This window comes from Artemia franciscana, chromosome 9 (genome assembly GCF_032884065.1).
Source record: "Artemia franciscana chromosome 9, ASM3288406v1, whole genome shotgun sequence".
Lineage (NCBI taxonomy): Eukaryota > Metazoa > Arthropoda > Branchiopoda > Anostraca > Artemiidae > Artemia > Artemia franciscana.
In genome coordinates, this window is record NC_088871.1 from 1,936,582 (window position 1) to 1,952,771 (window position 16,190).

The window sequence follows — 16,190 nt, forward strand, 5'->3', positions numbered from 1 at the left end:
TTTGCTGTTTTTCTCAATGAGATATGTTGCTAACTGTACTGAACAAAAGCTATCATTTACTTTAAAAAAAAAAAAAAAATGGTTTTGATTGGGACAATTTTATTTTATTAATTGCAAAAACTTTATGCGATGGTGAAAACAAAACCTACATCTCACTGCCAAATTTACAGTGATTTATATTGAAATTCATATTGATTCATATGCGGTGATTTTCATTCGGTGATTTATACGGGGTAGTGAAAAAAAAGATTAATAAGCCAAAGTTAAATATACAGTGATTTCCTTTCAGTGACACTTCCCAGTATGGCTTTCCTGGAGAAATCGCTTTTAGCGGAACCCAGTGACCGTTGGAGTTTCCAATAATATTGTTGGTAGTACGATCTCAGTTAGCCATAAAGAGAACATTTTTAGCATAAAAATGTGGTATTTTAATATAAAAATCTAAAATTGTTAAACTGAATAACTGTCATTAAACTGGAAAGAAGTTTTATGTAGCATGCCAGTGTAGGTTTCTCTTAATTGTCATCTACAAATATATGTTCTTGTTTTCTATCATTTCAACCAGTCAGAAAAGACATTTCAACCAACCAAAGAGATATTTTCAATTGGATATACATAAACAAAGTTGTTTAATTGAATTACCTTTACTAAGGCTCGTAAGGATCAAATTTAATTTATCTATAAAATTGCCTCCAAATGGGAGACTATAACATCATATTCATTTTATCGAGAGCGTCCTTACGTCTCATTTAAAACTAATTGTAGATGGAAATAGGAAACGCGTAGTATTTCAAGTTTACTCTAAGGCTACTGTCTTTTTGTGACTGAAATGAAACATGTGCTACATGTGAAACGAAAAGTTTATCTCCACTAATAACTTGGCACCATTGATATAGGCTATTCTTTAATGGATTCGAACTGCCTTCAAAGTTTCCAAGGCTTCTTACGCTTTAAGGGGGCCTTGGGTAGGGGACCGTATGTTTAAACTGTTACCGTTTACTTGCTTGTCGTATGTCGTTTCTAGAAAGATCGTTTTTTGTAGCTTTTTTTAAGGTTGTGCAGCTTTGTAATAACATCTTGCTGGGGTAGCTAGGTACCATTGATATAGACTATTCCTTAATGGATTTGAGCTGCCTTCCAAGTTTCAAAGGCTTCTTACGCTTCAAAGGGGTCTTGGGTAGGGGACCGTATGTTTAAATTGTCACCGTTTTCCTACAAAGTAGGAATCATAGTGAATGGGTGGGGGGGGTTAACCCTCAAGAGGTCATGCATTAAGGCGCATTCCTGCTAGGGCTTTCATGGTGGTATTCAATTTAGCTTCATAAAATAATCATACGGGAACAAATAACAGTTAAACGTATTGTATTTAATAATCTTAAGTAGTTAAATATACTCGCTTGCCATGGCAATTGCTTGTGTTGACTGTTTTGAAAATAATTTTCTCTTAAATAAAAAAGAAATTATAACCTAGTTGTTTATTGTATAAAATATTAAATTTATTAGTGAATCTGCTGCGACAATTGTCTAACTTTATAACCCTGTAACCCATTCAAAAGCGCTCTGAATGCTAATAGCACGCAAGATGTGCTGAAAGCTTATATTGTATAAGTAACTTATGTATTTGTGTTTCTTCTTCTTTTTATATTGAATAGATCTGGCTAATAAGAGTTCAATAAAACTTATTTAATATATTTCACAAAGAGGACAAGTATCAAAAGAGAATATATTGCGGTAAAATCTTGTAAAAAAGAAATAGAGATAGATGGCACTATCAGTCTTGCCAATTATTTTTTTATCAGAATAAATGTCATGTTTCAACTGTTTCGCTTTTCTGCTGTATTACATAATACATTATGTGTATTATGCACTTTCTAGAGCGCCATGGTAGTAATATTTGTCAGAAAATATGCTTACGCCAAAAAATTATTCAGTTCTATAATTCTGGTCTGCTATGCAAGGGAACCGATTTAAGAAAATTCATCTTGGGTTCTCTGTGCTGCACATATTTAGTACTGTAACTTTTTATACTAATTTGATGATGGACCGTAGCGCTGAATTTTACTCTGACTGCTAACTGACTACGACTAAGGTCAAGTCAAACAACACAATCAGTGAATTCACGGGGCATAGACTGATTGATATAGTACAACAACAAAGTTATGCTTCTGCTCTGGCAATCGATGGGTACACCAAACATGATGAGCATTAATCAGTATCTAAGTAAAATTAATCAGTATCTAAACAAGAAAATAAAAAAGAAACAGACATCAGCAACTATATATGCTTACTTATTAAGTAGTAAAATCTCTCACTGATGAAGAATTATCTAGCCATAGTTGTAATAAATATTATTTAGATAATTTTTAGCAGCATTGCAAAATTGTACAGAAAGCAGCTAATAAAGCCACAGGGAAATACAAGAGACAGTATATAGAAAACGTGGCTCAATAGGTAGTGTATGCTGTAAAGCGTTGGGGGTAGTAAAACTATCTCTATGCTTAGTAAACAAACCCCTGCTGTTCAGCCTTAGTATTGCCCAAGATAAAGACAGTCGTTTATTTAGTCACCACGGGGACGCAAGCAAACGATGAAAGTGTACATACTAATATTTGAAACCAACCAGCTCTCTTGGAACCGATCAGTATTATCTATACACATCTGTGTAATTTTAGAGTATACCAGGCTTTATTTTGGGTGAAAAGGCTGATGTTGCCCTGGTGAATTTTAAAAAGGCAAAGACTGACATGCTGGTATTCCACTCAACTTATTCCTGTACGGTATATAGGCTTTGGGTTATCTCCTATTCCAGCTGTTTACGAGAATTTTGTCCGAAGGTGTCGTCCCGTCAGAGTGGAATAAGGGTGTCATTTTCAAATTGTAAAAAAAAAAGGTTAAATTGGACAACTGGAGATGAATCGAACTCCAGTCGACTTAAATTGGTTTCAACGACAAGTGAATGAGGTTTTCTGTGATGAACAAGTTGGATTTCGTCCAAGTAGATCTTGGTGATTTGTTGTTTATACTTGGTCTGTTACTAAGGGAATCCAGTAATTGGGAAGTATAGATTCTTCTGTTTTAAATGACTTTTTGAAAAAGTCTAGACTCCATACACCGTGATGAAATGTGGAGAATTTTAATATTTTGCGGAATACATGAGAAAATTGAAATATCAGTAAGTTTCTGTGAAAATAAGTGTGTGCTTTGTAGTTTGAAAGTGGCTTGATGGATAGATTTAGTGTTAAATCTGGGGTAAAACAGGGTTATATGCTTTCTCCAGTGAAATTTAAAATATTCATCGACTTCGTTCTGTGAGCATATTAGTCTCGTGGAGGAATTCAACTCTGTTCGGGGCAGTCGTTTTACTACTAGGATTTAACAGATAATTTTGCACAGCTAATAAACTTTTATAACAGAATAATCTAAATCACTTAACAACAAAAAGCTTGCCCAACTTGTCTCCAAATAAATCTCAGCAACACTAAGGTTATGTCGAATTCACTCATTAGTAGTTTAGCAGCCTTCACGTTGAAGGTATTGATATGGATGAAGTGATATTGTGCGCTTATTGTGATTATTCTGTGCGTAGCATATGTGATGGTAAAATTCTCTAGATACGGTAATGTATGGAGATGTTCTAGGCATTCCCAGTTCAAGCTGTGGTACATAACATACTAAATATACAAATATCTGGGTGAGAGACAAGCTTGTTTTGCACAGATAAAACAACTAAAGTTATAAATAACAAAATGCATGGATAATCGATCAAAGAAAGAAGAAAGAGAAAAAAATAGACATAATGTTAAATACACACTGCTCCACAGCAGACACCCCACCCGACGATATACAAAAAGGACAAAAACAATTCTTGGTAGCTGAGGAGATTTGCAAAAATTTGGAAGTACTGGAAGCACCATGGAAGGCTGCCTCTTGGCATCTAATACTAGAAGTCATCTGGCCTGAAGAAAAATGTTAGCCACCTGGCCTGAATAGTAGGCGGAGGACCACAGTAGGTTGCTCCCTAGAAACATTCACCTTTTTTGCCGACAGATCATTGGACGAGTGTTGATTGCTATCCCAGAATTGCACGGTTTGCAGGACATCTGTTGCTGCCAAATGTGTCTCACAGTATGGAAGAACCTAGCTATAAATAAGTAAAGTGCGTAGTGACCCATAAAACTCAGACTTAGCTTCCTTATGAAAAATAGTGATAACTGTCTACAGGCTCAATGGGGGAGAGTGCGTCTTAATATATTATTCTTTGCATTGCTTCTAAGAGTAAATCCAGGATGAGTATTGCGAATTTCTGCTTGTGCTTGAAAGACGCAATTGTTAAGACAACAGTACATTTCTTAAAAGATTGAGGGGTACGGAAGGTCACAATACATGCTACAGACGAAGCCTGCAGGTCATTTTGTGCAGGTTTGTTTTTTAGTGTTGTAGTTGCAACAAGAGACTAAAATGATATCAAGAGCTCCATTTCCAACGGCTTCTCAGTGTGAAGGAAAAGAATATAATATATTTAAAAAAAACCCAGAAACTTCTAAATATCTTGAGAACCTAATGAGATACCTGGAAACAGATTAGACCAATCGATGCTCCTTGCTTAACAAGAAACTATGGCTTTCAAGTTTATGTTTTACAAAAATCGTTACGTAGTCCCGTCTTAATTAACATAACTGGTCTAGCAACATATCTCTAGAGGGAAACTTTATACCCAAATGAATACAGCATTTAATCTTGCGTTCGATATTCGCTCTGACCGGATTTCTTCTCCTGAATTTGCGTGTACTTCCATATCCTTGAGCTAAGTCCCGACAGAAGTCGAATTTGCCTTTGGAAGCCGAATTTCCCATTGGCCGAAAAAAAAGGCATGGAGACGAGTATTCAGTTCGCTTCTAATTTGTATCAAATAAAAAAAAAAAAAGATTAGTATTTTCAACCGAAAATTTTTGTCTAAAATAAATAAAAGCTTTTTTTGAAACAAATACTATTAAATACAAAATACCAATTGGATGCCATCTTGGCATTTGTTTTGAGATGTGTTTTCAATATAGTCTCTTTTCGAAGTTTTCTGGGAAGATTTAAGAGAAGTTTTCAAAATTTGCTGCCTTCTGTCAGAACTCAGACTTAGATATTAAAGTAGTGCGCATATTACCATGTATGCTAAACTCCATTCTAAACTGTTATTTTTCAGTCAAGCTTCTTTTTCTTTTTTTCGTAGTGGACTGAAAAATCTTAAACACTTAGTCATTCATTTTCTGACCTCGCTTGAACGCGTTGCCAAAAGCGTAGGATGATACAAACAAGTTTTGTTTTGCCATTTCCTTTGTTTCTAAATTCTTATATGCTTTTTTAATTACTTTCTGTCATTGAAAAAGTTATTTCACCTGTCTGGTTACATTAAGACGCAAATAAGCACGTGCTTGAAATTTGTATTCTTCTTCTTCTACAATCTGGCAATAATTAAGAGAATGAAGTAGTTCTTTGCGATAAAATATTAAAGACCGTATTAACAAGCTGTTACGAGTCAGGATTTAGATCAGTCATTGCTGCTTCTTCAGTTGACGCTGGTCAGTTGCAAAGGCACCACTCCGCCTGTGTCGCCTGAGATATTGTAGGTACTGGAAGATGTTAGCTCAAGGATCTTCAGAGCTTCTACTGTCTTTGCTGAGGATGAGTAAAAGGTCATTGACTGATCACTAGCTTCTAGATGAATTAGTATCTTATCCGTGAGAATTACTGTCAGCTGAATGGGCTTCTGAGATATTATTAAAGAGGATGTATTGCGTGAATATCTATCTTGAGATAACTATCAAGCATTTAAAAATATGTTCTTACTTTAATACATATTTTTTTTTTTAAATACGTTTTATATAAATTTTTAATTTAAAAAATAATCAAAAATTACCATTAAAAATAATTAGATATTAACTTTTAAAAAATTATTTTACTTAAAATATAGCATTTTAGTTGGTAATTCAATGCTGTATGTGTAATTTAGTACGCCCAGTTGTCTAATTACATTTACCAACGAACAAGTTTACATTTATCAACGAGCAAGTTTCTTATGGTTTATGATATATAGTTTATGTTTATGTATAGTTTATATAGTTTATATTTATATATATAGTTATATATAGTTATATAGTTTACATATAGTTTATGATATGGTTATGATTTATGGTATATGAGAACTAGTTAACGCCGAGATTTAGCTGATGTCCGACCCGTATGGTATTAAAATTTAGTGAAATTATGAGTTTGCTAAAAACAGCAGTGAATTTCAGTTTTTTTGAACTTTTTGGTATTTGGCTGTGGCGAGCTTCATTTGTGTATTTTGAAGACCACAATGCCTTTCCACGATGCATAAATAGCAACTCAAATAGAGATAAATCCCTTTATTAGGTCACAGTATATATGATATAAATATCCAGATTTTGTTGTCGTTGTTTTCAATGTCTAATAAAAGGATTTGTCACTATTTGAACCGTTATTTGTACTACGAGTTTCATTGTTAACCCTTGAATACATAATCTTCGGGTAGAATAAAATGTATGGTTAAAATTTTCATCTGATCTAGCCAAACACATAAACCTTATCATGCATGGGTCTGGTGTTACTAATATTATAGTTAGCTACATATTATTGTAAATAGGCTTTTAGTCTGGTCGGATGCGTAAACAACTTCACTTACTCTCTGACTTGATAAGACGGGGAATTACACAGATTTTAAGTCATCTAAATTTTGTATTGCTATTATTAATGAGATTAAAAGAAAATACTGCTCCAACTTCAACTCCAGGGCGAAAATCAATGAACAATGCGTCGTCAACCGGTCAATGATAATTTAGGAAAGTAAGAGACACGGAAAGCCAGCTTACACAAAATAACACTTGTTATTGTTCTGAAACAAAAAGCTTTTTTAAACTTAATATCTATGTCTATTGGTAAACAACCGTCAATAGCTAAAGAAGTTGAATTCAATTCTTAAGCTAAATAATATTGAAATCAAAACATAAATTGTAGGCATAAAATGAATAAATAATCAGTAAGAAAAAAGTATAAAAAAATTGATTATAATTAAACAAGTAAAAATTAGTTCTTGGGTAAAAAACTTGAGCCCAAAACGTGAAACAAAAAAATAGAGCTGAAACTGCGTCACAAAGAAGTAAAAATAAAAGAAACGAATTGTGAAACTAAAAAGAGCCGAGGAAACCTATTTAGTTCAGAAAAGATGTTAAGAATGGTTAAAGTGTTCCATGATAAAGGGGATGAAAGTCCTTCGATACGTCTCAGTAACATCAAGGATAGGCGAATAAGATGTGACAGCCGGGGAGGATAAGCGGAGAGACAGGTTTAGCAGGGTTGCGAAATTTATGGAAAATGTCCCCAGTATGGATGTTTCTTAAGAAATTGCAAGAAACAAGTAATCAGCCTGAATCAGGACAATTTTTTTTATTACTTTAGACCTTAAGTGACTTTTTTATGAAAGCAACGTCTGCGACTCTTTAATATGATACAAATCGAAGACACAATGAAATGATGATTCAAAACCCTTGTATTGATATAACCAAATTCGCTTTTTGTTCAATTACCTTCAAAATCAAATTTGGGCCAGTTTTTGTTCATGCTCCTCACTCGTGTAACTTGTTCACATGAGCGTCATAATGCCCAGTGTTAAGACTCATAAGCTAGGTTCTGACGAAGGTTGGATTTTGCTTTTACTACCGGTTTTTTTTATGGCCTGTTTAAAAAAAAATGTCTTCATACGAGTGAATATTCGCTTCGCTTCGGGTCAGAGTTGACAAGTTCGTTTCTTTGGCCTGCAAAATTACGTTTAAGATAAATACCAGCTTCCTCTTTATGCACTAGTACTCTTTTAAAATGCATATATGCTCTTTTGTACTTTAATATGTGCTTTCTTTTAATATGTACTCTTTTTTAACCTTTTAATATGTACTCTTTCAAAATGTGTAAATCATAGGTTTTATTCTTCAAACTTCGGAGAATTTTGTTGTAAGTCAGACTCAAAGGTTGAATAGGTTTTTCACAGGTTTGTTGTCAATAGGACACGCAGGAAATTCTCGTAATGATCTTTTTTTTTTTTTGGCTTGACAAAGTTTACAGTTTTCTGTCAGAACTTAGGTTTAATGGAAAACCATAGCATAAATTAAGATTTAGATATTAAAATTGTAAGCTTTTTTTTAAATTAAAATCATTAGAACTTGTACTTTTTCAAAATATAAACAATTGTTAATATGATAAAATCTAATTCGTAACAATAATTTGAACTTCTAAGAACAGTTTTGGTATTAGAAATGCAGAAAAAAAACAATCAGCTAAAATTTAATCAATGTTATGTAAAAGAACTTATTGTCGTTATTTCTCTTCTTCTTTTTTTAATACACGGCATATCGGCCTATTCCTCATTAAAAGGTTCGACGCTGAATCTGAATAATTCATTACGGATAAATACTCAAAATTTAAAATTCATGCGACTTTATAATGATTTATTATAATTCATATAATAATATAACTTTCATATAATATAATAATCTATTTATTTCAGGTCGCTTGCGCCGAACTGGACGTTTGTCTCGTAATATGACTGCCGGTTATGTCAACAAATTTAAGTGAGATTTCAACTGGATTCTTATTTTTGAAAGAAAAACATGCTTGCTTCCCATTTTGTTTGTTCTGTTCATGTGATAGCAACCAATTAAGTGAAATTATCTGGCTAAGTATTCATTTTGCCGTATTGACTTCTTTTTTTTTCTAAATTCGGGCAGATAATTTCAAAAAGAATATACTGTAGCTGTCTTTTTCTTTGTAGTTGTAAGTAGTTGTAAATTTTATTGATTTTGTATTGAATTTATATGTATTTTGTGGTTTGTTTGAAAAATCTGAGTTTTTAAGGCCCGTGGTAAAAGCAGCGGGCCCTGCTTGTTATTTTGTTAAAATTTGTCGTTTAGTTCTAATCATGTTTTGTTGCAAATGAGCCGTTCATATACCAAATTGATCAAGTCCTTTAAAGTCAACGACGGGGAAAAATAACTAAAAAGAAGATGAATTTGGTGCTTGTTTGGTGCTTGGGTTTAGAAAGCCACTCATTTTTGGAAAACATTTCTAATACTTTCTGGGGTTTGAGGTCCCTGGTGCCCGGCTGATGAAAATGCATTGAGAATGAAATTGGACCTTTTAGGGTTAGTCTACGTAAAATAAGGTGGTTTTCCCGTCTACGAAGATTCTAATGAATTTGCTACTTAGTTTTAGTGTGCCAATCTTTTTAGGGAAGCATTTCCAATATTTTCTGGTGTTTAAGGATCCTGGTCTCCGGCTTATGAAAATGCATTGAGGACGAGATTATACCTTTTACGGTTACTCTACGTAAGATAAGGAGATTTTTCCGTCTACGAAAATTCTAATGAATTCGGTACTTGGTTTTAGTGTGCCAATCTTTTTGGGGAAACGTTTCCAATATGTTCTGGTATTTGAGGTTCCTGATGTCCGGCTTGTGTGTTTAACGATAGAAAATACATTGAGAACGAGATTAAAGGCTCTTCTACCTAAAGTAAGACGGTTTCTCTGTCTACGAAATCTTGAAAGTACAAAAAATGCTAAAAAGATTATTATATTGCAATGCAAACGTAAAAAAAAAAACAGAATGTTCTATTGCTAGATAAAAACATAATCGATAGTCAAACATAGAAAAGGAAACAGAGGGGAAAACAAAAGAGGATATTTGTCCTCCCTCCCCCCTAAAAAAAATGTCTCAATGCTTTCCGATAACATATTGTATAGGTAAACAATGGGAATTTCATAACTTACAGGCCGACCCCAGGGACAGAGAGAGTTCATTTCACGCCAAAAGACATAATTATCTGATCTTTCAACTATACTGAACAAAAAAGCTATATCAAGATGTTGATCAGATAATTTTTTGGGAAAAAATGGGCATGGGATGGGCCCAGTTGCTCTCCAATCTTTTTGGTCACTTAAAAAGGGCACTAGAACTTCTAATTTCCGTTCGTATGCGCTCTCTCCCTATCTTCTGAGGCCACTATTTCAATAAAATCGCCCCTGGGAAATCGTCGCCCTGTGATCGTCTTCTGACAAAAATAGCGAAACTCGACATTTTTACAGATAAGAGCTTAAAACTTCTATAGTAAGTTTCTCTGGTACGCTTTTCACCTTTAGGCGGAAGACACAAAATTATAAGACACATAACAATAGCAAAACATAGTAAGTAACATATCCCTCTTAGTTCGATCTCTTATATACAACAGGAAAGTATCAAACCCAATGGTATTAAAGAGAGAGAGAGAGCGAGGGAGAGAGAGAACGGTATATTACACAACTTTCGTAGCTCTTAGCTAATTTACAGTTGCAAAAACATTGCATGGTAAACATAAAAAATGGTACAACATTACATGTTAAATATAGACATAAATAAAATATTACAACATCACATGTTAAACATAGACGTAAAAAATGGCACAAATGAATTACAATATCAGTTTGTTCGTGCAACTATAGGTGTCAGTTTGAGTTCTGGTCTGGTTTTTATGTTTGGTGGGGAATATGTCGGGAGAATATCGCGGTGGGTTGAGTTCGACAGCAATTCATTTCCAAACCTCGTGATGAGATTGCTCTGTCTTTGCTCAAGGCATTGGATTTCAAGTTTATTAAATGCTTCTTGGCAGGGAATATCACTACATCTCAGGATAGTCCTGACTGCCCTTTTCTGCACTGACTAACCCTGACTATTAGAGTTTAATTAACAGTATCAAACTTGTTACACGGTATAATGTTCAATAGGTAACGCATGTAGAATCTGGAAAGAACTACAATAAAAAGATTGTACAAAATATTAGGGTTATAGTTATTAAACTTTAAAAACTTTACGATGGTTAGCATTTCTCTTTTTAGTGTTGGACTGCTGATTGTTATTTCATTGAATGAAGATGAATTAATGAAAACATAGAAGCGATATTTTTATAGTTCTTATTATTTTAGTTCATTATAATAGTACTTACTTTATGGCACTTATTACTTTCTATTAAAAAAAAATTACTGCTTTGTATTAAAGAAAAATTTCTAGAAAAGTTGTTAGGAAACCAGAAATTGTAAAGGCTCCAAAATTTTTCATCATCAGAATTCCCAAATACGTGAATTTTCTCTCCATTTTGACTAAAATCAAGTCAAATGAAATGGGTCGAACTAATTTCTAAGGAGAAATTTGGCACCTGGGTTCAATATTTTATTGAACAATATTTTCTCAATTCTGATAACTTGCTTTCTAGGTAATATCTGAACATATAGATTTAATAGTTGATCAAGTGATTTGACGATAAAATCTAATAGACTTTGAAAAGTGGACTTGATCAGTTGGGTGTCTGAGAGGCTCGTATGGGCTGTTGTTGCTTTATGGCTAGGTATGTCAGCTTTGAAGCATGTAATTTAAATGGTGAATTTAACGAATAGAAAGCAATCTTAAAGTATTGCTAGAATGAAAGAAGTATATTATTCAGCGAATTAAAAGTATTGTTTTGCAGATCATCAACTAATGTGTTGTAAGCTTTATCTATATTAAAGCTTAAAAAGAGCGATATTTGATTGTAATGGTCAAAAAGCAGGGGCGTAATTTGCCCCACCCCTCAGACCTCATTCCCCCCCCCCTAGCTGAAATTTATTTTCTGCAAAAAATCTTGTGAAAACTAATATAAACCTGTATAGTTTAAGTATCCAGAGAAATAAGACAGTTTTCTTTAGTATATCTTGGCCTCTATGTTAATACATAGATCATTTTTCACTTGTCACAATCATTTTCACTTGATTTGGGTAAATTGACTCCAACTTTGCCGCCCCCCCTCCAGGATTTTGACGAAATTATGCCATCGATAAATGTTACGCGGAGAGGAAAACCAGAATAATTATACATTCAAATGGACCTTTAAAAGGGTCTCCGAGCCTTGGAAGTGGTGTCGAGTTTACCGTGTGCTCCTAGGATATCTGAAATCGGAATGGCCTATGCAATGGTTTTTTTTATTACAGAAATGAGTTATTATACCCTTTAATGGGTATAATATATAACCCTTTAATGGGGGATCACCCGCATCATGTAACTTTGTTTTTATTGTTTTATTCAAGAAAGAAACGGTGTATAGAAACGTAAAAACAGGATGGGAAAATGGTCTAGGTTTTTTTCTATTTGAAAAAAAGGCCAACAGCAATGTTTTCCACGTCAAGAAACTGTTTTAGAGGATCGTGTTTTTGCTGGGTCTTGACCTTACCATAAAGAAGATAACAGAGGCTATTTGAATCTTGAAGACTTTCTCAAACCTGAAACATGTTGCTATAGATTTTAATGTTGCTATACATACTATAGATTTTAATTTTTGATGATCTTAAGTTTAATATGGCTTTTACTTTTCTTTTAAAAACTTCTTTTTCGGAAGTTTAAAAAAAAAGTAATATCGAGAAATAGAATATATAGAATTTGAGCTATATATTTACTCAATAGGGGGTGGGGGTAAGTATCCCTGCTGTATTACTAAAACACATTTGTTTATTGTTAGTAAGGGAAACATGTATTCAGAGTGTCTAGAATTTAAACATTTAAAATTTTGTCAATTAATTTGGTAAATGACAGCAATTCTTAGAGGGGGAGAAAGGGGGTATTCGAACTAAGTTCCGTTGGTGTGTGTTTCAAGAAATGGTATATGGGAAAATAACTGCAAAGTGCTGCTTTTTCCAAAACCTTGGATTCTGTAAGCAATGAAATAGAAAATGTGAACCAATTATACGTGAATAAAACTGTGTAGACCTTATGAAAGCCGGAAATATCGGATTAAAATCCCCCTCTTAAACCTACTATTTAAAGCAAGTTAAGGTCTCTTTGAGCTAAGTGGCTAAGACATTTCTTCCGGTATGTGTTTTAATATATCCCCCAACACGACACGAAAATATAACTGTGACCTAGAACTGCTCAACTTAATTTATGTTCTAAAAATTTTTTATTATAATCACGGTGTTTATAATCCATGCGTAGACAGTGTTTAAAAGTGGAATGTAATGTATAGTTACATACGGGATCAGTGAAGCCCCCTAAAGCCCCGCAGGCTTTCCTAGTGTAAAATCTAGGTCTAAGTTCTGAAGATTACGGCTTGTGGTTTTGAAGCGCATCAGGTCATTTTATTCTTCTCCAAACACCTCTAACTAGTAATTGCTCTCATTCAAGTTCAGGGGAATTTGAGTAGATTGTTCAGGGGAACTCGAGCAACTTGTTCATGGGAACTCGAAAAATAATTAGGTAGCGCTTGGGTAGAAAATTTGATCTCAAGAAGGTTACGAAACTTAAATTCAATGGATATTAATTTCAAATTATTAGAGCAATTGCAGTTTGAATTCAACTTGTTATGTCCTTAAGATAGACAAGAAATATTTCCTCGTGTCTCGTCACCTTCGACGGGTCCAAAAAGATGATTTAGACGAACTCATTGGTCATAGTCCAATTAGTTTCTTTGAAATATATAATAACAAATATTTTTAGTTTGGTCAAAATCATTTATGTTTTAGTACCGCGGCCCCTTAAAACCAAAAGCTACAGAATTAAATTCAGGTAACGACAATATGACAAACAAAATTTGCACCTTATGGCCTAACTCTATTTAGCGTTGCTGTGAAAGAGCTTTAAAATCTGACTTTGTTTACTTAGTCAAAACTGAAGATTGTAATATTCGTTTTCTCTCGATCGTTTTCAATGAGTCTAGTTCTTAAAAAGTTTGTGCAAAAAAAATTCTTGTCGTCATTGTAAACAAAATGGAGGACAATGTGGATAAATTGAAGGGGAGAATGTGAAAATTCTATGGAATTTAGCCAAAAGCAATGAACTGGGATTAAATTAAAGGTCCGTATAAACGAGCATTATGTGAAGTTATACTGATAAGAATGAAAGAAGAATTTCCGTTATTGTAACTAGTTTAGAAAATGAATGTCGTCGCAAAATTATAGCTTTTTAGCAGTTCATTGTTTTCTATTGATAGACGCTAAGTAAAATTCTTCCTCAATACTTTATAAATCACTTAAAAAAAAAAAGTTGGAAGCAATACGCTTGGATGTGGACCGATGCTGGGAGTACCAAATTTTGACTCACCAGCACAGAAGCTATTCCTTCTCGGAACTTGAAGATTTTCTAAGACTGGGTAGCTGGGGGCTCTCAACTGTCCTGTGGGGGGGATTCTCCCCTATTTTCTCCGGTACACAAGACTGAATAATAAATATGTATAATAAAAATAATAAAAAATGTATCTTGTCACTCCGTGTATTATGATGAGACAACACCAAAACTTTTGCCTAATTTGTCTTGCAAGATGATTAATAAAAAACGGTTTTAACAACGCTTTTTTTTTATTTTGAGGATAAATTTATTGGCGTACCTTTGCTAATGTGGACCATTCTACTTCATAGAAAAGGTACAATGGGTCATGTTTTAGTTTAGTACCACCATGCCTATTTGTTGCTATTGATCAATCTTTTTCTCACAATCATTTTTGGCCTCAAAACTTTCGATATTCATTCGTAAGTTCAAATTATTTAATAAAATAAAGTTTTATTAAATTTAAAAATTGACCTTTCTTTAGCAAAAATTTACCGTCATTATTTGCTGCAGAGTAGGAAGTTGTATTCTACGGATTTCGATATTATTGGTGAGGGAGAGGAAATAATTAGATATTCAAATTAATTGACAATGGCGCTGATGCTGTCTAGGGTCAGTTTATTGTACCTTTGCTAGGAAGTAAAACGGTTCATTTTCTCTTTTTTTGGAGTATTTTATTGATTTAGAATTATAAATTAGTGATATTATTTGTGTTGCTGTTTGAATATATTGGTTCGTACTACTGTCTTTTTTTTCACTTTGGGCAGCCTATATTTTGTCTTTACTAAATCTCACTCTTTTGTTACACTTAATGAGTGTCTTCTGATTAAAAAATTGCATTATCGTTTTTGCAATTTTTTTGGCTGTTTAGTTAGAATTAAGAAGATGTCAAAACCCAAATTGTCTAAAATTGTTATTTAAAACTAAACAACTAATAGAAGTTCGCAGAAAAATCAGTTCTTCAGAAAAATCTGATTTCTGAAAAATCAGAAAAACAGTTCATGGTAACGAACTGTAGTAAGGAGCAACCCGGCTCAATAGTAAATGAAACTCTAAAAAATGGAATTTTGATGCTAAAAGATGCATTAAAAGAATCAGATTTTCATGCCGATTTTAAATATATAAGTTTCATCAAATTTAGTATTGCTCATCGAAGTTACGAGCCTGAGAAAATTTGACTTATTTTCGAAAATAGGGGGAAACACCCCTATATAAGAATCTTAAGCGAAAATCACACCATCGCATTCATGTATCCGAGAACCCTATTGTAAAAGTTACGAGCTCCTAGCTACAAAAATGTGGAACATCGTATTTTTTGCCAGAAGGCCGATCACGGGTGCGTTTTTTTTTTCAGGGGTCATTGTTTCGACCAAGCGGTCCTAGAATGTTTCAAGAGGGCTCATTCTAACGGAAATGAAAAGTTCTAGTGTCCTTTTTAAGTGACAAAAAAATTGTCGGGCACCTAGGCCCCCTCCAACGCTCATTTTTTCCCAGAGTCAACGGATTGGAATTTTGAGATTGTCATTTTGTTCAGCATAGTCGAAAAACATAAGAACTATGTATTTGGGGATGCCTTACTCCCCCACAGTCCACGAAGAGGGGCTGCAAGTTACAGACTTTGACCAGTGTTTACATACGGTAATGGTTATTGGGAAGTGTACAAACGTTTTCAGGGGGATTTTTTATGGTTGGGGGAGGGGTCTATGTGGGAGGATCTTTCATTGGAGGAATGTGTCATGGGGAAGAGAAATTCAATGAAGGGGGCGCAGGATTTTCGAGCATTATCATAAAAAAAAGAAAAAATATATATGAAAAAGTTTTTCAACTGAAAGTAAGGAGCAGCATTAAAACTTAAAACGAACAGAGATTATTACGCATATGAGGGGTTCTTCTCCTCCTAAATACCTCGCCCTTTACGCTAAAGTATTCTTAGTAATTTCAACTATTTATTCTACGGCCTTTCTGATTCAGGGGTCATTCTTAAAGAATTGGGACAAAATTAAAGCTTTAGTGTAACGAGCGAAGTATTAAG

General features: G+C 33.8%; 1 protein-coding gene across 14 annotated transcripts in view; it reads left to right on the plus strand.

Moving 5' to 3' along the window:
• Positions 1-16,190, plus strand: part of LOC136030873 (tropomodulin-1-like) — a 109,328-nt gene that overhangs the window by 76,560 nt on the left and 16,578 nt on the right. For 6 of the 14 annotated variants that reach the window (XR_010618374.1, XR_010618372.1, XR_010618370.1 and 3 more), the window contains one exon: positions 8,570-8,633. Coding sequence is in view for 4 of the 14 variants with exons in the window: in XM_065709947.1 (XP_065566019.1) it covers positions 8,570-8,633 (64 nt within the window). In the remaining 10 variants the exon portion in view is untranslated. Of the gene's footprint in view, positions 1-8,569; positions 15,006-16,190 lie in introns of those variants that run through there. The other 8 variants (XM_065709942.1, XM_065709941.1, XM_065709940.1 and 5 more) reach the window with 4 other exon arrangements.